Source organism: Bos mutus, chromosome 9 (genome assembly GCF_027580195.1).
Source record: "Bos mutus isolate GX-2022 chromosome 9, NWIPB_WYAK_1.1, whole genome shotgun sequence".
Taxonomy (NCBI): domain Eukaryota; kingdom Metazoa; phylum Chordata; class Mammalia; order Artiodactyla; family Bovidae; genus Bos; species Bos mutus.
The window spans coordinates 39,437,226-39,461,390 of NC_091625.1; the positions used below are offsets into that span (position 1 = coordinate 39,437,226).

The 24,165-nt window shown below is 37.8% G+C and overlaps 1 protein-coding gene and 1 pseudogene across 4 annotated transcripts in view; one reads left to right on the forward strand and one right to left on the reverse strand.

Moving 5' to 3' along the window:
- RPF2 (ribosome production factor 2 homolog) overlaps positions 1–24,165 on the reverse strand; it is a 43,257-nt gene that overhangs the window by 13,738 nt on the left and 5,354 nt on the right. For 2 of the 4 annotated variants that reach the window (XM_005890220.2, XM_070376441.1), the window contains 5 exons: positions 21,783–21,822; positions 15,155–15,236; positions 14,498–14,574; positions 12,114–12,213; positions 1,316–1,418 (listed from right to left, as the gene is read on the reverse strand). In XM_005890220.2, coding sequence (XP_005890282.1) covers positions 1,316–1,418; positions 12,114–12,213; positions 14,498–14,574; positions 15,155–15,236; positions 21,783–21,822 — 402 coding nt within the window. The remainder of the gene's footprint in view (positions 1–1,315; positions 1,419–12,113; positions 12,214–14,497; positions 14,575–15,154; positions 15,237–21,782; positions 21,823–24,165) is intronic. The other 2 variants (XM_070376439.1, XM_070376440.1) reach the window with 2 other exon arrangements.
- LOC138989214 (heterogeneous nuclear ribonucleoprotein A1-like) lies at positions 7,780–11,915 on the forward strand (annotated as a pseudogene).

Genomic DNA, 24,165 nt, shown 5'->3' on the forward strand with positions numbered 1-24,165 from the left:
ACAGTTGACTTACAATGTTTCAGGTACACAGCAAGGTGATTCAGTTATACATACACACATATATTATCTTTGAAATTATTTTCTATTATAGGTTATCACAAGATATTGACTATAGTTTTCTGTGCTATACAGTAAACCTTCATTGCTTGTTGCATATCTATTCTTTTTACTTAAAATCTAGCATTCTATTTACACTAGAATAAGTGGAGTCAAAATATCATAAATAGTTTAGTTAGGCTTTTAGTTCTTAAAAGTCCCAAAACCAAGTTTGGAAGTTCAAACAACAGACTACAAGGGTTTTCAATCTCAACTAATTATAAGAAAAAAAAAAAAAAGAAAACCAGAAATAGGGGTACCATTCATGGGGTGAAAAGAACTGAATATCTCTGACTCCATACACACTTGAAAAAAAGATGGAAATTACTGACCAAAAACAAAACCAGGTGAACATTTAGTTCATTTAGATGTTCACTGGACACAAGCTGGTCAATCAGGTATTCCATTATGACAAAAACAAAATTAAAACCATGGATGAAATGCTGAAGTCCACAGATAGTTGCACAAATAGCACATTTGCACAGAAGACACCACCAACCCTGGGCTGTTAGCACTCAGGCTGCACTGCCACGGCACAGTGTAAAACAGACAACACTCTGATGTCAGTGTACAGGCAGTCTGTGGGAGTCAATGTATTCTTTAGGAAAAGTGTGGGCTCCATCATCAGCACTAGAACTTTATTTTAAATACGGGGGGGAAAAAGTCATGCTTATCTCAAAAGGCTCAGTTGTAATATGTCATTAGATTTTTAATGAAAACAAAATCAGCTTGTTCGGATTTATATTTATATTGTGTTGGGGGTAAGGTAGAAGGCCTGGGCTGGAGAATGAAAGTAAAATGAATCTAGTCATTAAATGTTCTTATTCCCATCAGACTCCATTTTTTAGACTCAGGGTTTTGAGATTTGCTTTAGCCGGCTTAAGACCTGTAGCTTGGTGCTCTAAGTCCAGTCAAGAAAAATAAGGAAATACTGTACAAAAGTAGGGCAAGTCAAGACTGAATACATGTTTTGAGCTCAGACAAAGTGTCCGAGGCTCCAGAGTCCTGGAAAAGCAGGGTTTCCGAGAGGCAGAAGTTAGCAGGGGAGTGACAGACCTGAGGACCAGCACAGAATTTGTCACTGCTATTTTGCAAACTCTCCAAATTTGCAAACTCTCCAAACTTCTGGTCAGACACCAATTCTCAGTTTGAGCTCTATTAAATAGTCACACTAAAATGCTAACCTTGATGATTAATAACAACATGTAAATGCACTTACTTATAGCTTCGAAAGTAAATCTTCCCATTCAGTGCAGTGAAGTGTAGAACATACTCTAAACCAGCCAGGCGGATATTTGATACCGTGGGGCCTCTGAAGAAATCTAAAAGCACACATTAGGTCGTTAAAAAAAATTTTTTTAAAGACCAACATACCTTTAAAATTCAGTTACAAATTAGCTGCATTCTAAATAAATGGAACTCTTTAATGTCTTATCTAAAAAAGGTAAGTAGCACAAAACTGATCCCTGAAAAATGTGATGGTCCCATCCTTCTATCATTTAATCTCATGACTATATTTCTGTGTTTAGTTCACTGAGCCATGTATTAGGTTGGTGCCAAAATAACTGCAGTTTTTGCATTGTTGAAACTTGGTGTTTGATATTGGAATACATTCTAAATAAATGTGGTTATACTATATATAATTTTAATGTGAATTTCCTGCTTTATGGTTTTCTGCTTATGATTTACTATTGCGGTTTATTTTATATTTATCCTAGACTATGGAGATGATGTTAGACAAAAAGCAAATTTGAGGGACTTTCTTATCCGAGTTCAAAAGGGGTCACAAAGCAGCGGAGACAGCTCACAACATCAACAATGTATTTGGCCCAGGAACTGCTAACCAACGTACAGTGCAGTGGTGGTTCAAGAAGTTTTGCAAAGGAGACAATAACCTTGAAGGTGAGGAGCATAGTGGTTGGCCATTGGAAGTTGACAATGACCAGTTGAGAGCATCATCGAAGCTGATCCTCTTACAACTATACGAGAAGTTGCCAAAAAACTCAACATCAACCATTCTATGGTCATTCAGCATTTGGAGCAAATTGGAAAGGTGAAAAAGCTCTGTAGGTGTGTGCCTTGTGAACTGACCGGAAATCTAAAAAATTGTCATTCTGAAGTGTCATTTTCTCTTACTCTATGCAACAACTGAAACATTTCTCAATCGGATTGTGACCTGCAAAAAAAGTGGATTTTACATGACAATTGGTGACAACCAGCTCAACGGTTGGACAAGAAACTCTAAAGCACTTCCCAAAGCCAAACTGGCACCAAAAAAGGTCATGGTCACTGTTTGGTGCTGCCTGTCTGCTCCACTACAGCTTTTCTGAGTTCTGGTGAAACCATTACATCTGAGAAGTATGTCAGCAAATCAATGAGGTACACTGAAAACTGCAATGCCTGCAGCTGGCATGGGTCAACAGAAAGGGCCCAATTCTTCTGCAGACAACACCTAACTACACGTCGCCAATCAATGTTTCAAAAGTTGCACACACTGCACTACAAAGTTCTGCCTCATCCAGCATATTCATGACCTCTCGCCAACCGAATACTACTTCTTCAAGCATCTTGACAACTTTTTGCAGGGAAAATGCTTCCACAACCAGCAGAACAATACAAAAAATGCTTTCCAAGAAGTTGACTCCCGAAGCACAGATTTTTATGCTACAAAAATAAACAAACTTATTTTTTGATAGCAAAAATGTATTGATTTTAATGGTTCTTATTTTGATTAACACAGATGTGTTTGAGCTACTTATGATTTAAAATTCACGGTCTGAAACCACAATTTTGTACCAACCTAATAATTTTTCAGTTTTGAAGTTCTTCTAAACCAATGCTCAGCACAAGAGTATATCATGTTTACTATGATTATTAATTTTTTAGAAAATGTAAAACAAGATATAAAATTTTAATCTACTAAGATAGATAGGTTAATATAGCAAAGGTCTATAAATATGGCTGTTCAAACTTTGACTATTAAATTGAACTAGTGTTTTTTATATGGTGGAGGCCACCAAGAAAACGTCAACAAAGAATCTCAACTATATGAGCAAAGAAAAGCAACCTAAAGTGTTCAAGACAGAAAAGAACCACCAAGATAAGAGAGTAGGTTGTTTTCTCAGAGTGGTAGTAACACCCAAGTGGCACATGAGACAATTTTAAATGATATACAGGCAGATATAATCTATAATGCATTATTTATGTTATTATATACCATTTAACATATAGAGTAGGAACATACAATTTCTTTTTAAAAAGAGAAATCAATATAAAGAAAAATCTCCAGTGAACAACACTATGGATACTACATGGACATGACTCAAGTTACAAAGATGACACATGAATGAAAAAAGTTTGGAAAATACATTAGTGAAGTTTGGTCACCTCATTCTACACTTAAGAAGACCGAACCTGAAAGAAGCTAAATGGAAATATACGAATAACATTCAGCTGAGGCAAGGTTATGCATAAAAAGTCATCCAACTTAATTACTTAGGAAGAGCTGCCACAAGACAGATGATGTCATGAACAGGAAATATCTCATATTCTGTCCCAATTGCAGCTACCCAGCACTTTTCTTCCGTCTTCCCATTAGCTCATAAGATGGGAATAATCTCCATGTGCATGGACATACATATCTTTTGTAGTTTGCCTTTTCCTTCTTATGGATAACTAAGAGAAAATCACATTGCTAATGTATATAAAACAGACATAAGCATGCCAACACATGTACATAACACCTTTCCTTACTACCCCAAACAAATATTCCTCAGGGATACTTTTATAAACCAAATATACTTTTTAAATTCTGATCTAAAATTTGATCAGAATAATGACAAACTTTCTCATAATTTTACCAAACCCTGACTCTTTCAGTGGCCAAGTTAATAAAGCCCCACTCACTGTTGTGGCAGCATTACTGAAGTCAGAGTCATTCTGGAGAACAACATATGTAAATTCCAGTCTCCCCTGAAACAGCTTTTGCAATGCAAACCATACAGGCATGTGTTCATCCATAAGATTTTAAGAAAGAAAGAAAAAATGAAATGAGGTAGCAAGTTTTAAGAACATTACCCTTAGCTCACATCATACACAAAAATTAACTCAAAATGGATCATAACTCTAAATGTAAGATATGACTTCAACAATATATACAATATAAATTATAACAAATTATATATATGCATATATATATGAAAAAAGTCTTTGCAACCTTGAGATAAGCAAAGGTTTCTTAAACAAAACACTGCATAAACATACCATTAAAGGAAAAAATGGATAAAGTAGATTTTACAAAAATTTAAAACTTCTGCTCTTTAAAAGAAATCACTGTTTGCAGATGACAGGATACTATACAAAGAAAATCATAAAGATGCCACCAAATATCTACTAGAGCTTATCAATGAATATACACAGAAATCTGTTGCATCTCTATACACTTAACAGCACACTAGCAGAGAAATTAAGGAAACAACCCCATTAACAATCATGTCAAAAAGAATAAAATACCTAGGAAAAAACCTACTTAGGAAGGTAAAAGACCTATACTTGGAAAACTGTAAGACAACGGATGAAAGAAACTGAAGATGACACAAACACATGGACAGACACACTGTGTTCACGAGCTGGAAGAATCACGTTAAGACGACCATAATGCCTTATAGATTCCAATGCAATTGGATTCCTATCAAATTACCAATGGCAGAGAACTAAAACAAACAATTTTTAAATGTGTATGGAAACGCAAAAGACCCAAATAGTCAAACAGTTGTTTCATGTCCGGTTCTAACTGTTGCTTCTTGACATGCATACAGGTTTCTCAGACCAATAAGGTGGTTTGGTAGTCCCATTTCTTTTAAGAATTTCCACAGTGTGTTGTGATCCACACAGTCAAAGGCTTTCACCATAGTCAACGAAGCAGAAGTAGATGTTTTTCTGGAATTCCCTTGCTTTCTCTATGGTCCAACAAATGTTGGCAATTTGATCTTTGCCTTTTCTAAACCCAGCATGTACATCTGGAAGTTCTTAGTTTATGTACTGCTGAAGCCTACCTAGCTTGAAGGATTTTGAGCATAACCTTGCTAGGATGTGAAATGAGCACAACTGTACGGTAGTTTGAAAAATCTGAGAGTGGAATGAAAGCTGACCTTTTCCAGTCCCGTGGCCCCTGCTGAGTTTCCTAAAGTGAAAGAAGGTGTTACTCACTCAGTCGTGTCCGACTCTTTGTGACCACACGCACAGTAGCCCACCAGGCTCCTTTGTCCATGGAATCCCCCAGTAAAGATTACTGGAATGGGTTGTCACTTCCTTCTCCAGGGATCAAACCCAGGTCTCCTGCATTGCAGGCAAATTCTTTACCGTCCGAGCCACCAATGTGTCTTCTAACACCTTAGTTCTGTTTAACCAGGATAAAAACTTGCTTAAACAGAAGTAAGGGGGTTGGAGACAAATCAGTTAAGAGTCAGAAGGAAAGCCCCAGTTTGAAAATTTTTTCAATGGATCAATTCTAAGCAAAAGTAACACCTTAAGTGTGACTGTGTCCATGAGTAAAAACACTGGAAAAGGGCACAGTAGGTTGACCACAGTGTTGATGAGAAATACCAGGAGATTTGCAGTCAGAGATCAGATCAGATCCTGATTCTGCCACTTATTACCTCTTCACTCTGCACAAAAGTAAACTGGTCTCAATTTCTTCATCCACAACATGGGAATAATATTACCATAATGAATCAAGTATTTGCTTAATTTCTAGTGTGGTTACATTTGGAAATGAGGCCTCTATGGAAACAGTTCAGGTGAAATGAGGTATGTCATAAGGATGGGTCTGATCCCACAGGGTTAGTGTTTTGAAGAGGAGACACTAGAAAACTTCAACCTTTCTTTCCTCTTCTCCCTCCTTCCCTTCCTCCCCAAGGAAAAGCCTTGTGAGCACATAGCAAAAAGCCAGCAAGAGAGTCCTCAGCAGAAACCTGGACTCTTAGAACTGTGAGAAAATAAATTTCTATTGTTTATAAGCTACCCAGTCAGTCTATGGTATTTTGTTATGGCAGCCTGAGCAGACTCATAGAATTACCTTTGTAAAAGGTGTAGAAAGGATTACATTTAATAAACTATCTGACCTAATCCATGGTAGTTATTTTCATTATTATATGCTCAAACTACCGCACAATTGCACTCATCTCACAAGCTAGTAAAGTAATGCTCAAAATTCTCCAAGGCAGGCTTCAGCAATACGTGAACCGTGAACTTCCTGATGTTCAAGCTGGTTTTAGAAAAGGCAGAGGAACCAGAGATCAAATTGCCAACATCCGCTGGATCATAGAAAAAGCAAAAGAGTTCCAGAAAAACATCTATTTCTGCTTTACTGACTATGCCAAAGCCTTTGACTGTGTGGATCACAATAAACTGTGGAAAATTCTGAAAGAGATGGGAATACCAGACCACCTGACCTGCCTCTTGAGAAATTTGTATGCAGGTCAGGAAGCAACAGTTAGAACTGGACATGGAACAACAGACTGGTTCCAAATAGGAAAAGGAGTTCGTCAAGGCTGTATATTGTCACCCTGCTTATTTAACTTCTATGCAGAGTACATCATGAGAAACGCTGGACTGGAAGAAACACAAGCTGGAATCAAGATTGCCGGGAGAAATATCAATAACCTCAGCTATGCAGATGACACCACCCTTATGGCAGAAAGTGAAGAGGAACTAAAAAGCCTCTTGATGAAAGTGAAAATGGAGAGTGAAAAAGTTGGCTTAAAGCTCAACATTCAGAAAACGAAGATCATGGCATCCGGTCCCACCACTTCATGGGAAATAGATGGGGAAACAGTGGAAACCATGTCAGACTTTATTTTTCTGGGCTCCAAAATCACTGCAGATGGTGACTGCAGCCATGAAATTAAAAGATGCTTACTCCTTGGAAGGAAAGTTATGACCAACCTAGAGAGCATATTCAAAAGCAGAGACATTACTTTGCCAACAAAGGTTCGTCTAGTCAAGGCTATGGTTTTTCCTGTGGTCATGTATGGATGTGAGAGTTGGACTGTGAAGAAGGCTGAGTGCCGAAGAATTGATGCTTTTGAACTGTGGTGTTGGAGAAGACTCTTGAGAGTCCCTTGGACTGCAAGGAGATCCAACCAGTCCATTCTGAAGGAGATCAGCCCTGGGATTTCTTTGGAAGGAATGATGCTAAAGCTGAAACTCCAGTACTTTGGCCACCTCATGCGAAGAGTTGACTCATTGGAAAAGACTCTGATGCTGGGAGGGATTGGGGGCAGGAGGAGAAGGGGCCGACAGAGGATGAGATGGCTGGATGGCATCACCAACTCGATGGATGTGAGTCTCAGTGAACTCCGGGAGTTGGTGATGGACAGGGAGGTCTGGCGTGCTGCGATTCATGGGGTCGCAAAGAGTCAGACACGACTGAGCGACTGATCTGATCTATCTGATATATACATTAAAGTAGAATAAGAATTAGGAAATGAGGTTAAAATAAATAAACAATGACCATAGATGTAGATATGGCCACTAACACAGACAAAGGCAAAGAAGAAAAAAAGTAACTGAGGTAATTGAATTTACGATAGACTTTAAAGGAACACTAATTAAAACTAACCTATTACTTGATTCATTATCATCTTTATATACAAGAAGTTGTTTACTTTGTTGTTTTAGTCACTAAGTCATATCTGACTCTTCCGCGACTCCAGGGACTATAGCCCACCAGGCTCCTCTGTCCATGGGATTTCCCAGGCAAGAATACTGGAGTGGGTTGCCATTCCCTTCTCCAAGGGATCTCTGCACCCAGGAATGGAACCCACATCTCCTGCTTGGCAGGTGGATTCTTTACCATTGAGCCACCTGGGAAGTCCCATAAGGAGTAGTCACACTTAAAAGTAACCATAAAAATAAGGATGGACTGGGAGTTCCCTGATAGTCTAGTGGTTAGGATTAGGCACTTTAACTGCCGTGGCCTGGGTTCAATCCCTCATTCTGGTTGGGAAACTAAGATCCCACAGGCCACACAGTGTAACCAAAATTAAAAAAAAAAAACAGGATGGACTGAATAGAAAAGCAGGACCCACTAAGATTAACTACAAATCTATATAATATTTAGGGCTTCCCTTGTGGCTCAGCTGGTAAAGAATCCGCCTACAATGTGGGAGACCTGGGTTTGATCCCTGGGTTGGGAAGGTCCCCTGGAGAAGGGAAAGGCTCCCCACTTCAATATTCTGGCCTGGAGAATTCCATGGACTGGATAGTCCATGGGGTCACAAAGAGTCAAACACGACTGAGCAACTTTCACTCACTCACACTAATAAAATATTTAAGGAAGCAAAAGAGAAGCAAAATTCAGAATGAGCAAAATAGATACCTGGCATGAAAATACTGAAGTTAACTTTTCTTTCTGGCCAATTACAAACAAAAACACAACTTCCTAACAGGAGAAAAGCCCCTGATAAATTCTCTTTACCTACTGCTCTACATTTGAACACACAACACTAACCAGGTTGCAAATCTGCAACTTTCTTATTTCTTATTTATATTAAAAACTCAACTCTAAGTGCCGGACAATCTTACCATCCCTCTACCTGTATTTCTTCTTTCCCTATGCCTTTGTGGTTTTTACTCCCTACTGCTCATCACTGCATTATTTGGTTATTCCTGCCATCTAGTGGAAGCACAAAATAAGAAGATAACCATTTAAACAAAAGCAACAAACCTCTGTTTCTAACAAATTATAAGTACTTCCCTCATTAATAGTAATTAAACGTAAGAACAAGGAGAGAAAAGCTGGAAATCTGGGTGAATGCAATAGAAGTACTAGAAATCTTGGCTAAAAAAAAAAGTCCCTTGATGTTCCCAAATATGTAATATTCAAAGAAATATTGGTCCTTGTCTTCCATGTATGGTTTTTTTTTAAATCCATGGAAAATAGAGGTAAGAACCTAAAGTAAAGACTCTGCAAAGGAATTATTTACCATGGGCAGTATGAAGAGCAGAAGCAGAAAGCACAAGCTTTGGGTTTTGATTGTGTCTCACCTACTTAATAACACTTAACCTCTCTGAGCCTCCATCTTCCCACCTGTATATTGAAATATTACCAAACTCAAGAGCTTTAGTAAGGATTAAGGAGGTAATAGAAATACTTAGTTTTTCAAAAATAGCCATTATTAATAAGAGAAATGAGAAGTCCTGAAAATTGTATTCCCGAATAAAGTAACATGAAAGCAATGTGTCCGCCCACAAACCTTCTTCAGTTGGCTCAGACTTGTAAAGAGCATATATTTAATTTATTTATAAAATATATCCAAGCAACTTTTCAAAGTGATCTAGGGCAAATTAATGTAAAAACCCAAAAGAAGGGCAACCAAAAAAGTTAAGGCATAGTTTGTAAGAATGATATAAGAAAAGCTCAAATTGAACACATTATTTAAACTTAAAAAAATTCCAATGAGTATCAAAAGAGTATCTCTAGGAATAAACTAAATTACTTTTCAGAGTTAGAATACAGCTGTGGAGATGTGATCACAGAGTATTAAGTATTAGTAACCTTTAAGAAATCATAGAGAGCTTTTGTTGAAGTCTTCCCCGCCTCCACTGCCATCATGTCTAAATCAGAGTCTCCCAAAGAACCCGAACAGCTGCGGAAGCTCTTCAACGGAGGATTGAGCTTTGAAACAACCGAGAGTCTGAGGAGCCATTTTGAGCAATGGGGAACGCTCACAGACTGTGTGGTAATGAGGGATCCAAACACCGAGCGCTCCAGAGGCTTCGGGTTTGACACATACACCACAGTGGAGGAGGTGGATGCGGCCATGAATGCAAGGCCACACAAGGTGGACGAAGAGTTGTGGAACCAAAGAGGGCCATCTCAAGAGAAGATTCTCACAGACCTGGTGCCCACTTAACTGTGAAAAAGATTTTTGTTGGTGGCATTAAAGAAGACACTGAAGAACATCATCTGAGAGATTATTTTGAACAGTATGGGAAAACTGAAGTGATTGAAATCATGACTGACCAAGGCAGTGGCAAAAAGAGAGGCTTTGCTTTCGTACTCTTTGATGACCTTGACTCTGCAGACAAGATTGTCATTCAGAAATACCACACTGTGAATGGCCACAACTGTGAAGTGAGAAAAGCACTGTCTAACCAAGAGATGGCTAGTGCTTCATTCAGCCAGAGAGGTCGAAGTGGTTCTGGAAACTTTGGTGGCGGTCGTGGAGGTGGTTTTGGTGGGAATGACAACTTTGGTCATGGAGGAAACTTCAGTGGTCGAGGTAGCCTTGGTGGCAGCCGTGGTGGTGGCGGATATGGTAGCAGAGGGGATGGATATAATGGATCTGGTAATGATGGAAGTAATTTTGGAGGTGGCGGAAGCTACAATGATTTTGGCAATTACAACAATCAATCTTCAAATTTTGGACCCATGAAAGGAGGAAACTTTGAAGTCAGAAGCTCTCTCCACCTATGGTGGTGGAGGCCAATACTTGGCCAAACCACGAAACCAAGGTGGCTATGGTGGCTCCAGCAGCAGCAGTAGCTATGGCAGTGGCGGAAGGTTTTAATTACTGCCAGGAAACAAAGCTTAGCAGGAGAGGAGAGCCAGAAAAGTGACAGGGAAGCTACAGGTTACAACAGATTCGTGAATTCAGCCAAGCACAGTGGTGGCAGGGCCTAGCTGCTACAAAGAAGACATGTTTTAGACAATACTCATGTGTATGGGCAAAAAACTCAAGGACTGTACTTGTGACTAATTGTATAACAGGTTATTTTAGTTTCTGTTCTTTGGAAAGTGTAAAGCATTCCAACAAAGGGTTTTAATGTAGATTTTTTTTTTTGTACCCATGCTGTTGATTGCTAAATGTAACAGTCTGATCATGACGCTGAATAAATGTCTTTTTTTTTTTTTTAATGTGCTGTGTAAAGTTAGTCTACTCTGAAACCATTTTGGTAAAGTACCCCAACAGTGTGAAGTTAGAATTCCTTCAGGGTGATGCCAGGTTCCATTTGAAATTTATTTACAACCTGCTTGGTGGAGAAGCTGTTGTCTTCAGAACCTTGGTGTAGTTGAACTGACAGTTACTGTGTTGTGACCTGCAGTTCACCATTAAAAGGGTCACCCATGCAAAGTCATGGAGTTTGTTTTATTTTTTTGGTTATTAATCATTGTTGGCACATCCTATGCAATATATCTAAATTGAATTATGGTACCAGATAAAGTTATAGATGGGAATGAAGCTTGTGTATTATCCATTATCATGTGTAATCAATAAAAGATTTAATACCTTCTTGAAAAAAAAAAAGAAATCACAGAGAACAATAATGCTAGCTTTTCAACAAAGAAGAGAAAAAGTGGTTTAAAATTGGTAAATCTAACAGCAATCTCAGGCAATAACTACACTGTATACTGGAATTTAAGAAAGTGACCTGTGAACACATAGAAAGGGATGTTGTCATTAGATAAAACATTAGGAATGAGTATTGTTCACTAAGAATCAGTCACCTATAAAACAACCTTAGGAGGTTTTTTGTTTTTGTTTTTAAATGGAAAAGGGAGGAAGGAAATTGGTGGAGGTCAAGAAAGCAAATTATATGGGATTATAGTGTGAAACACCTTGTGTATCAGACTAAGAGAAACTAACAGAGGTTTTTGAATTGGGAGTAGATGATGTATAATAATCTTTAAAATAGAACTTTTCAATTCTGTAAATTTAATAATGCCAATAATGATAGGAGATGGGTGCAAGAATGTAGTAAAGTGCAAAATGCCATATAAATAGGTTGGTACCAAAGTTACCACACTATCAGAAAGAAATAATGATCTATAGAGTATAATATCCCTTTAACTCTTTCTGTCTAATGGGGAATAAACAAAATAATGAAAAGGAAAAAGAGAGATCAAAAGAAAAAAGCTGTTTATCCAGAGTGAAGCTGCAACTGCCACCACCAATGAAAAGTCTTAGAATGCCTATTTGAGCTAACCTGCAAGTAAGAATTAAAATACTTACCAATAAGAAGACTTTTTAGTCTTCTGTAGTCTTCTGTTACATCAAAATCATCACCTGCAAATATTAACATGGGTTTTGTTCCCTCAGGACATTTACTATTCTAGGAAATAAAAAAATGTAATTATATAATTATCAAGTCTAAACCGTTTATATGCTGATTTTCAAGTAGTCAATATTGATAGCAACCCATTTTCATATTTTCTTAACTGTCCTAAAACTGTATCTATGAATACTGATTTTACTTACTGTTCTTAGCCCCACTGCAAGGCATGTGGGATCTTAGTTCCCCAACCAAGAATTGAACCTGTGACCCCTGCACTGGAAGCACGGTCTTAACTACCAGAATGCCAGGAAGTCCCTATGAATACTGATTTTAGACTTAAAACTAGAGTGGGGATTTTTTCATTTACACATTTTTTTAATACTAAAAAATATTTTTTTCATTCTACTTTCTTAGTATCAAATTAATAAGTGATTAAAGAATGAGGTAAGCTACTTTCTATGCAAAGAATAAAATAAAAAGCTAAGCTGGAAAACAAACACATCCCTCTAACAGCCAACATTTCAGAGCTGAAATAAATTTAATTTCTTTGAATTATTTGTAACAATATGCTTTTCCTACTGTGTCATTTGTAGTATTTTAAAATGTCATTTGTTGTATTTTAAAATGAAAACTAAATAAACTACCAGCTCAACATTCATATGGGAAGCAATATGTTATACAAGCTACAGAAAATATGGGCAGTCCTCACTCAACAGAATCAAAGCTCTTACTATAAAGTGTTTTGTCTAGTTCTGGCTTTTCTTTTTCTTTTTCTTTTTTTTTTTTTTTTTTTTGGTTGCACTGCATGGTTTGTGGGATCTTAGTTCCTAAACCTGGCATTGAACCCAGGGCCCTTGGCAGTGAAAGCTCAGAGTCCTAATTGGACCTCCAGGGATCTCTCTAATTCGAGATTTTCAATACCAAAAGGAATTGTGAATTTTTGTTTTACCAAAGTGAAAAAAAAACAAAAACCAAAGAAAAAAAATTCTTTAACTAAAGGATTAATTTAGGGAAGAAAAATGATTGTTGGTCTGAGCTTTCCATTGATCCTAATATCTCTACTCTGACACTAATCAAGGATTTTCCAAATTGGGGGATGAGGAGGTGATAAGACAACAAACAAACAAACAAACGTCCTCTGCCATTGGACCAGAGGTCATTTGTTGCTTCCAAGTTCACTATGGCCACTCTTGTTGACATTCTCTGCTTTCAACCTGAACCTGAACTGTCTACTTAGGAGATGGGCTAAGTCTGATTGAGGGCCTGAATAGACCTTCCAGGCCCACTGACTCTTCCATGTCCATCTGTGTCTGAAAAGTTAGTCAAAGTTAAGTCGCTCTGTCATGTCTGACTCTTTGCAACCCTGTGGACTGTAGCCCACCAGGTTTCTCGGTCCATGGGATTCTCCAGGCAAGAATACTGGAGTGGGTTGCCATTTCCTTCTCCAAGGGATCTTCCCAACCCAGGGATCGAACCCAGGTCTCCCGCATTGCAGGCAGACACTTTAACTTCTGAACCACCGGGGAAGCCCTAACTAACCTTAAATTTTAAATCATCTCATTCCTTAGACTTATTCTATGCAGAATAACCATCCCTACAATTTTGATCATCTTAGAAAACAAGTTTCTAGAATAATCACTCTATTTCCTGGTAGTGTCTAATCACTTGTTGCTTAAGTGTTAACAAAAGCATGAAGCTTGGCAGTAAAAGTGGGCGAGTCAGAAAAAAAATGCCTGGTAAAGATGTCTTTAAAATGAGGAGGTAGAAATAAAGAGGAAATAAATCTGGAGAGAAAGTGCAACAAGCCATGCAACTTCAAAACAAACTAGAAATATAAGCTTGTATAATAACCAAATAACAGGTCATAGTGAAGGGGACTGGTTAATGGCCTATGTAAGGATTGCCAATGTAAGCACATTCTCATCAGTTAATGAATTTTATAGTTACGGATATGTTCCATGAGTGAAAATTTAGTACTCAATTTAAACGGTTCTTGTTAAGAACAAGCCTGCCAAACAGTAATGATTTTGTGGTCCAGTTTAGAAGCTACACAGCGACTTCCCTTTCCCTTTTCACTTTCATGCATTGGAGAAAGAAACGGCAACCCACTCCAGTGTTCTTGCCTGGAGGATCCCAGGGACGGGGGAGCCTGGTGGGCTGCCAGCTATGGGGCCGCACAGTCGGACACGACTGAAGCGACTTAGCAGCAGCAGCAGCAGCATAAAAACCAAGTTCTTTCTCATTTAAGCTACAAAACTGTATTCTTACTCTTCACCACAAGATGTCACTATTTCCCAAGAGCAACATAAAATGCTTATTTTAAAAAAATCAATTATCTTACCTTAATATCTTTAAGGGAGACAAATTTCTCAATACCTAATTCAATCATATCCAGCACATGGTAGTCATACATACGACCTAGAAAAAAAACACATTCTCTTTTATTTTTCCAAAAGAGCTGCCTTATATTCACCTACTTATCTGCCTCTTTTTTTTGTCCTTTAATCTCCCAGACATGTTCCTTCTTTCTTAAATTTTCAACTCCACCTAGAATGAACTGTTACAACCTTGGTCCTGTAAAGGATCTTAAAAGATCACTTAGCCAAACTTCCTTATTTTACAGAAGAGCAAATAAAAGTCCATGGAGGGTAATGAGCTTGCCATTGAGTCACTGACTGTGCCAATCCAAGTCTCAATGCAGAGCAAGGGTTTATTTTCAAATATGTTTATTACACAGGTATTTATTAGGAAAGGGTCACTTTATGTGAATAAGTATGATACTTTTTTTTCTAACTCTAATATTGATTTTAGGATATATGTTTTATAGCAAAAAACCTCTACAACTTGATCGAATGTGATATTAACATGCCCATCCTTTACCTGCAGACTGGTAGATAAATAAAAAACTAGCTTAGTGTTTACTGGTTACTCCTGAATACCATCATTCTGAGCCACAGAACTGACTCTATAAAAGTTTTAAAAAGTAAATGACATTTACCTATTACTAGATTATTTGGCCGCTTCTTATTATGGGAGCCAAACATGAATAAAGAACAATCTGACTTCTTTGAAAAAAATTCCTGTAAAACCAAAGAAATTCCATTAAATCAATGCATAAATATAAGAACTTTAAGAACTGCACTTCTCTGAAATAAAAGGTACTCAAACTGGAAGGGTAAAACTGTCATTATATGCAGAAGACATGATACTAAATACAGAGAATCCTAGAGTCCACATAAAAACTATTAGAATTGATCGATGAATTCAGCAAAGTAGCAGGATACAAGATTAACATACAGAAACATGCTGCATTTCTTTTTACTAACAAGGAAATACCAGAAAGGGAAAGTAAAAAAAAAAAAAAATAATCCTTTTTTTATCGCATCCAAAAAAAAAAAAAAAACAACTTAGGAACAAACCTGCCCAAGCAAGTGAAAGACTTAAATGCTGAGAACCATTAAGACAGTGACAAGGGAAACTGAAGATGATTTAAAGAAATGAAAAGACATCCCACACTCTGGATTGAGGAATTAATATTGTTAAAATGGCCATACTATCCAAAGCAATCTACAGATTTAATGTGATCCCTATCAAATTATCCACGATATTTTTCACAGAACCAAAACAAATAATCCTAAAATTTATATAGGACCTATTATAAAATTTAGGTCCCTATATGGAACTAAAGATCTAAAACTGCCAAAGCAATCCTGAAGAAAAAGAATAAATAAAGCAGGAGGCATAACCCTCCCACATTCCAGACAATACTACAAAGCTACAGTAATCAAAACAGCATGGTATTGGCACAAAAGCAGACTATGCATCAATGGAACAGAAGACAGAGCCCAGAAATAAAGCCACACACCCACAGTCAATAATCTTCAACAAAGGAGGCAAAAATATACAAGGGAGACAAGACAGTCTCTTTAGCAAGTGGTGCTGGGAAAGCCAGACAGCTGATGTAAATCAATGAAGTTAGAACACACCTCACATCACACATAAAAATAAACTCAAAATGGCTTAAAGACTCAAATAAAAGCAAAAATAAATAAGATCTAATCAAACTTACAAGCTTCTGCACAACAAAGGAAACCATAAACAAAATGAAAAAAGACAACCTATAGAATGGGAGAAAATATCTGCAAACAATGAGGCCAATAAGGGCTTAATTTCCAAAATATACAAACAGTTCATACTACTCAATAACAACAACAACAAAAAACCCAAACAATGGACAGAAGACCTAAATATTCATTTCTCCAAAGAAGACATACAGATGGCCAATAAGCACATGAAAAGATGCTCAACATAGCTAATTATTAAAGAAATGCAAATCAAAACTACAGTAAGGTACCACCTCACGTAAGTCAGAATGGTGGCGGTGTTGGTGGTGGTTTAGTCGCAAGTCATGTCAGACTCTTGCAACCCCATGGACTGTAGCCCACCAGGCTCCTCTATCCATGGAATTCTCCAGGCATGAATCCTGGAGTGGGTTGCCATTTCCTTCTCCAGGGGATCTTCCCAACCCAGGGATTGAACTTTAGTCTCCTGCATTATAGGCGGATTCTTTACCAACTGAGCCACCGGGCAAAATGACTATTATAAAAAAGTCCAGGGGACCTGCCTGGTAGTCTGGTGGTTTAGACTGTGCCTCCACTGCAATGGGTTCCATTGCATGGGTTCCAGCCATGGGTTCCATCCCTGGCTGGGGCACTAAGATTCCACATGGCACATGATGTGACCTGCAAAAATAAAAAGTCTATGAATAACAAATGCTGGAGAGAGTGTACACCATTAGGAATGTAAGTTGGGTGCAGCTACTATGCAAAATAGCATGAAGACTCCTTCAAAAACTAAAACCAAAGGCTTCCTTGGTGGTAGCTCAGTGGTAAGGAATCCACCTGCCAATGTAGGAGACAGAGTTCAATCCCTGGTCTAGGAAGATCCCACATACCACAGAGCAACTAAGCCCGTACACCACAACTATTGAGCCTGTGCTCTAGAGCCTGGGAACTGCAACTACTGAGCCCACATGCCTGAAGTCTGTGCTCCACAAGAGAAGCCACTGCAAACAGAAGCCCAAGCACTGCAACCAGAGTAGCCCCTGCTCACCACAATTAGAGAAAAGCTTGCGCAGCAACAAAGACCTAGCACAGTCAACAATAAATTAATTTTAAAAAAACCACCAGCAATAACTAAAAACTGAGCTACCATATAATCCAGCAATCCCACTGCTGGGCACATATCTGGAGAAAACTCTAATATGAAAAGATACATACACCCCAAAATTCATAGCAGCACTATTTACAACAACCAAGACATGGGAGCAACCTAAATGTCCATTGACAGATGAATGGATAAAGATGTGGCATGCGCGCACACACACACACACACCTACACACACACAGTGCAATACTACTCAGCAATAAAGAATGAAATGTCATTTGCAGCAATACTGATTAACCTAGAGGTGATCATAATAACTGAAGACAGAGACAACAGCATATAACTTGTATGTATAGCCTAAAATATGACACAAATGAACTTATTTACAAAACAGACTCACACACAGAAAACAAACTTACCATTAACCAAATGGGAAAGAGGGTGGGGAAAGGATAATTTAGGAGTTTGGATTAGCAGATTCAAACTACCATACATAAACAACAAAGATCTACTATATGGCACAGGGAACTATATTTGATATCCTGTAACAAACCATAATGGAAAAGAATATGAAGAACATATATATGTATAAGTGAATCACTTTGAGGTATACCAGAAATTAACTCAACATTGTAAATCAACTACACTTCAATTAAAAAGAAAAAAAGAATTGTACCTCTAAACTAAAAACAAAATGTCCGTGAGTCTTTTCAGTGGAAATTAAAGAAGACATAATAAACTAGATAGGAATAAACAAAAGAAAAGGTCTTTATTTGCAGCTTTTTACTTAATTTTTTTTTTTATTTGAGGTACTTAGGAAAAGATGTTAAGTTTAAGACCAAAATGAAAACTGCTGCTGCTGCTGAGTCGCTTCAGTCGTGTCTGACTCTGTGCAACCCCATAAACGGCAGCCCACCAGACTCCCCCGTCCCTGGGATTCTCCAGGCAAGAACACTGAAGTGGGTTGCCATTTCCTTCTCCAATGCATGAAAGTGAAAAGTGAAAGTGAAGTCGCTCAGTTAAGTGTCCGACTCTTCGTGACCCCATGGACTGTAGTCTACCAGGCTCCTCCATCCATGGTGTTTTCCAGGCAAGAGTACTGGAGTGGGTTGCCTTTTCCTTCTCCAGTGCATGAAAGTGAAAAGTGAAAGTGAAGTCATGTCCGACTCTTAGCGACCCCATGGACTGCAGCCAACCAGGCTCCTCCATCCATGGGATTTTCCAGGCAAGAGTACTGGAGTGGGGTGCCATTGCCTTCTCCGAAATGAAAACTACTAGGTTAATAAATTTTAAAAGGCCATTTATTTTCAGTTATGCGGTTATTTTGGAATACCACATGAAGTATTCCATTACAGGACACACATGAATATACTACAGACTTATGTGAATTAATCAATATGGTGTTTTTGGATATTTATGAATGTACTCATGTGTTTACAAGACATTTAACTACTTTTCACTGCAAACTTCATCCATGCAGGAATCTTGCCCTAGTTTCTCCACACCATCCCAGCTGTGACTAGTTCCACTTTGTGTACCAAGCAAGGACTAACTGACAGTTCTATGATGTTCCTACCAGTGAGAGATTTTCTGCCATTTGGCTCTCAAAAGTATTGACTTCCATTACAGATTCGAGAGAGGTGGAAATATAGTTATGGGGTATCCTAGACAGTTTCTTCTACATTATTACCTATACTTTACATCCCACATATTGATACTTTGATTCAGTTTACAGAGATTCCCAATCTCAGCGCAAAAATTAGATTGAATGTGTTCCAGTTTAGTTCCAGCACAGTTGGAAACGTTTCCTAAATTTATTTATTCATTTATTTTTGGCTTCATCAGGTCCTTGTTGCGGCACTTGGACTTAGTTGCCCCACAGCACATGGGACCTTAGTTCTCTGACCAGGAATGGAACCCACATCCCCTGCATCTGAAGGTAGATTCTTAGCCACCAGATCATCACGGAAGTCCAAGCTTCCTAAATTAATGGCAAATAATTAAAGAACATGTGAACCAACAATAATCCTCAACTTCTTTATTGAGTCCAAGACCTGAGGTATGGGCCCCTAGTTTGGTTATCATTCATTCCAGGGTTGAAAGAAGTAAATGGGACAAACAATTACCTACTTGTCTTTCTACTCCCTGTGTAGAGGACAGAGTCAGAAAGTCTAAGCATTCTGGCTTTGCCATTTACTATGGGATTGGTCAACCTTTCTGAGAATCAGTTTTATCATGTAAATCAAAGGCAGTAACACCTCCTGCAAAAATCTGCAAGAACCACATGAGATGTTATATGTGAAAGCAATTTACACTGGGTCTGGCACCAAACAGGTGTTCAAAATACGCTTGTTCAAAAAAAAAAAAAGATTTTTGTTTTTACATTCTCATGTTAACATCCCAAAGGTTTCCATAAACTATCTTTCACATATATGTATATATGTGGTGTGTGTGCTAAGTCAGTCAGTTGTGTCCGATTCTTTGAGATCCCATGGACTGTAGCCCCTCAGGCTCCTCTGTTCATTGGGATTCTCCAGGTTGCCGTGCCCTCCTCCAGGGCATCTTCCCAACCCAGGTCTCCCACATTGCAGGCAGATTCTTTACTGTCTGAGCTACCAGGGAAGCCTATATATAGTACTTATCTGTCATCTTCTCCATAAACTCAACTTTTTATTAAAATTCTAGAGCAAGAGAAGTCAAATTATCTCCAAAAGGCCAGATAATAAATGTTTTAGACTTTTTTTTTAAATGATATTATACATGTTTCAATGCCATTCTCCCAAATCATCCCACCCTCTCCCTCTCCCACAGAGTCCGAAAGACTGTTCTATACATCTGTGTCTCTTTTGCTGTCTCTCATATAGGGTTATCATTATCATCTTCCTAAATTCCATATATATGCATTAGTATACTGTATTGGTGTTTTTCTTTCTGGCTTACTTCACTCTGTATAATAGGCTCCAGTTTCACCCACCTCATTAGAACTGATTCAAATGTATTCTTTTTAATGGCTGAGTAATACTCCATTGTGTATATGTACCACAGCTTTCTTATCCATTCATTGGCTGATGGACATCTAGGTTGCTTCCGTGTCCTGGCTATTATAAACAGTGCTGCGATGAATACTGGGGTATACCAGAATTGAAAGAAACATGTGTACCCCAATGTTTTAGACTTTTTATATACTTTAAAAAAAAAAAGCTTTAAAAATGTAAAAACCATCTTAGCTCGTGAGCCTCACAGAAACAGGGATTCAGCCCACAGGAAGTATATTCCCCAGCACCTGGGCACACTTCCAAGACTGCAGTATAAGAAGTATGCTACTGGGGGATGGGCAGTCAGGAGGAAATCAACCAAATTTCTAACATGACCACTGTTTCCACAACCATTTGGAGCTCTAGCAGTATGAAATTTATTGCAGCCAATGAAATATCTCCTGTTTCTGGAAGCAGACGATCAAAGAGGGTAAAAGCCATAATTTCAAGTGTAAGAAAAAATGTCTTATCAACATTAGATTGAAAAAAAAATACAAAATGCTACAGATTCTACAACATAATATTTCTACACAGTGGTCACTCAACTAAAAGCACCATGGTATTACAAAATAAAACCAGCCCTGGATAAGTCATGTATGGAAGAGATAGGATTCTGGGCTAGACTTTTTATTACTTCCACGATCTCTTCAACAAATGACTGTGAAAAATTCAAGACTGTGATAAAAGAAACTTAATTAAAAAACAACATTTATTTTGGCAATATTTTTCTTAATATATTATAATTTTCACTGCAGTTAGATGCCACGTTAGGATAAGATGCTCAATTTCAGTTTTTTAAGTAATCATTGAGATTCTATTCAAAAACTTTTCCTATTAAATTCACTAACTAAAAGAACAAATGATGGGACTTCCTTGGCAGTTCAGGGGTTAAGACTCTGAACTTCCAAACCAGAGAGGGCACAGTGGGTTCAGCCCCTGGTCAGGGAAACTAGGATTCCACAAGCCATGCAGCAAACAAACAAATAAGACAAGCGATAGTATTCCTGTCAAGAGAACATAATCATGTTCTCATGTTTAGCAATAAATCAGGTAGTGTTCCCTGTTTTAAAAATATTTGAAAAAAGAAAAGTAAAAATTTTTTAAATCGAATTTGCATTATAAAAACATCCATAACAAACTTCCTTTGGACAATTCATTAATTATACACTTAAAGTATAATTAACTCTTTAAAATTCTATCAATATACATGCAGGCAATGAATACATACTATCCATAGTGAAGCATAAGATCTATAGTAATATTTTTGGAAATAAAAGTCTTATTCCCCCTGTACACTGCATCAAAATTTTGTAACGCAGGATGATTTCTAATTCAAAGTCATAAGTTAGGACTACTATTAAATTAAATGAATTAGGCTGAATAATCACTTGTATGCCCTCTTAAATCAGAGATTCTTATACTTACCAATGATGTCTGATCCTCAAATGGCCTTGTAATATTTTTCCTAATGTTAAAAAAAAGTGACTGTAATTTTAATAAGCAATTCACCCATAACAATAAGGTAATAAACAATAAGGTAATAATATTAAATAAAGATAATTATATATTCAAATGATCAAAAAAAGAAGCTGGAAGATATGTATTCATTCAAATATTTATTTAGTGCCAGGCACTGTTCTAGGAGCTAGGGATACCATAATACCATGTCAAATAAGATCCCTGCTTTCATGGTACATTCTAGAGGAAAAGTAAACAATTTCAAAAAGTTCTAACTGTTGTGACAAAAGTAAAACAGGGCACCATGTTAGTATGAAGAATGGAAAACGATTATTTGAGCTGAGACCTAATAAATAAGGAGCTAGCCATGGAAGAGTTTTGAGGTTAAGAGTACTCTAGGAAGAGGGAACCAAGAAAGAAAAGATTCTGAGATGGAAACAAGTTTAGACTATTCAAGAAAGAGAAAGCAACAAACATCCCTGGAGCTTAATGAACAAAGAGTTAATGGTGGGATATGAGGTCAAAGATGAAGACACGGTCCAGAAAATGTAGGGCCTTGCTGGTTCAGGCAAGGAATGTAAGTTATTCAAAGAGTAACAGGAAGCAAAGGGGGATTTTAGACAAGAGAGTGATATGACTGGATTCAAATGTTCTTTTTAAAGGGCTGCTCTGTCTACTATGTGAGGATGGAATGTAGCACAGCAAGGGTGAAGAGGTCAGTAAGCAGCTATCAAGTAATCCAGGAGAGAAGGAAAACGGTGGGCTGGACCAGCGGTGGCAGCAGTGGAGACGGACCAAGAGTGGACAGAGAAGTGTAGAGCTACCTTCCCATGCAAAAGGTTTGTTCAAACATGCATGAAGAAATGCTGCTAAGGTACACAAAAATCTAATGGTGCTGGTTGTTCGAAGGAGAGTGTGTGTATATTTATATTTTCACTGTATATTTTTGAATTTTTAGTCACGTAAATATAATACAGTTCATAATTTTTACCAATTTAAAGAGAAATAAAATCATATATACAACATGATCTCAATTTTGTTTAAAGGAAAAAACAGATGTATAGACACAAAACTACATGAGGAGAAAATATACACAGTGTTTATCTATGAGTGATTATTTACTCTTATCCCAATTATTTAAGATAAATATATATTACTTTTATAATCAATAAAAAAAGTATTTAGAAAAATGATGCCAAATAAATCAGGAAAAATTACTGCAGCATTTATGATTAATAGCTAAAAGCAATTCACAAGTAAATAGAAGACAGAAATTACAAAGAAGAAAAGGAGAAAGGCTCAAATGAAGTCTCTGGTATTGGAGTGGAATTGAAATTAGTAGTATGAACTCATGAATTTTTAGGACATCAGTATCAACTCAGGGCTTTTTAAATATATAAATAAATATAAAATATAAACAAATACAGATGTGCATACATGCATAGGTTAATGTACCTATGTACAAGCTCTTGTCTGCTAGAGGACTGATGACACTCCAGTAGCAACTGAGCATACTTAATGCCCATATCTCTGTTTCTTAGTTATCTTTCTCTAATATATGGAACCAGGACTGATTCCACGGCTCTGGCAATGAAAACTGCAAGATGAGCCTAGAGCATCTTGTGATGCCAGAAAGGAAGTGCTCAAACACAGGGGCACTTTCAAAGGGCACACAGGCCAACCTGAGAGAGATTCCAATGGCCAAAGGGAGAACAATTTATCAACAAAATAAATCATGACAGCACTGAACCCCAAAGAACATAATAAATACATAGTCCACACCGACATAAATAAGTAATTTAAACAAATGAAGAAGAAGGGACTGATTTTCCTTACAGAATCTCAATTAATAATGTAGAGGGAATGAAGGGAAATAGAAAACCACTATGCTACTGCTAAGTCACTTCAGTCATGTCCGACTCTGTGCGACCCCATAGACGGCAGACCACCAGCCTCTGCCGTCCCTGGGATCCTCCAGGCAAGAACACTGGAGTGGGTTGCCATTTCCTTCTCCAATGCATGAAAGTGAAAAGTGAAAGTGAAGTCGCTCAGTCGTGTCCGACCCTCAGCGATCCCATGGACTGCAGCCTACCAGGCTCCTCCATCCATGGGATTTTCCAGGTAAGAGTACTGGAGTGGGGTGCCATTGCCTTCTCCGAAAACCACTATACCACCACAGTAATCACTATTGTAGACAGGATTCACTGATGGATGCTAAAATGAATAAGCAAAAGTTTGAGGAGAACTAGGATTACTTGAAAACTTGCAAGTATCTCCTCTAAACGTCTGTTAATTACAAAGGGGAAAATATCAATAGAAACTTTATAGTGGGGAAATCTAGCAGACACCA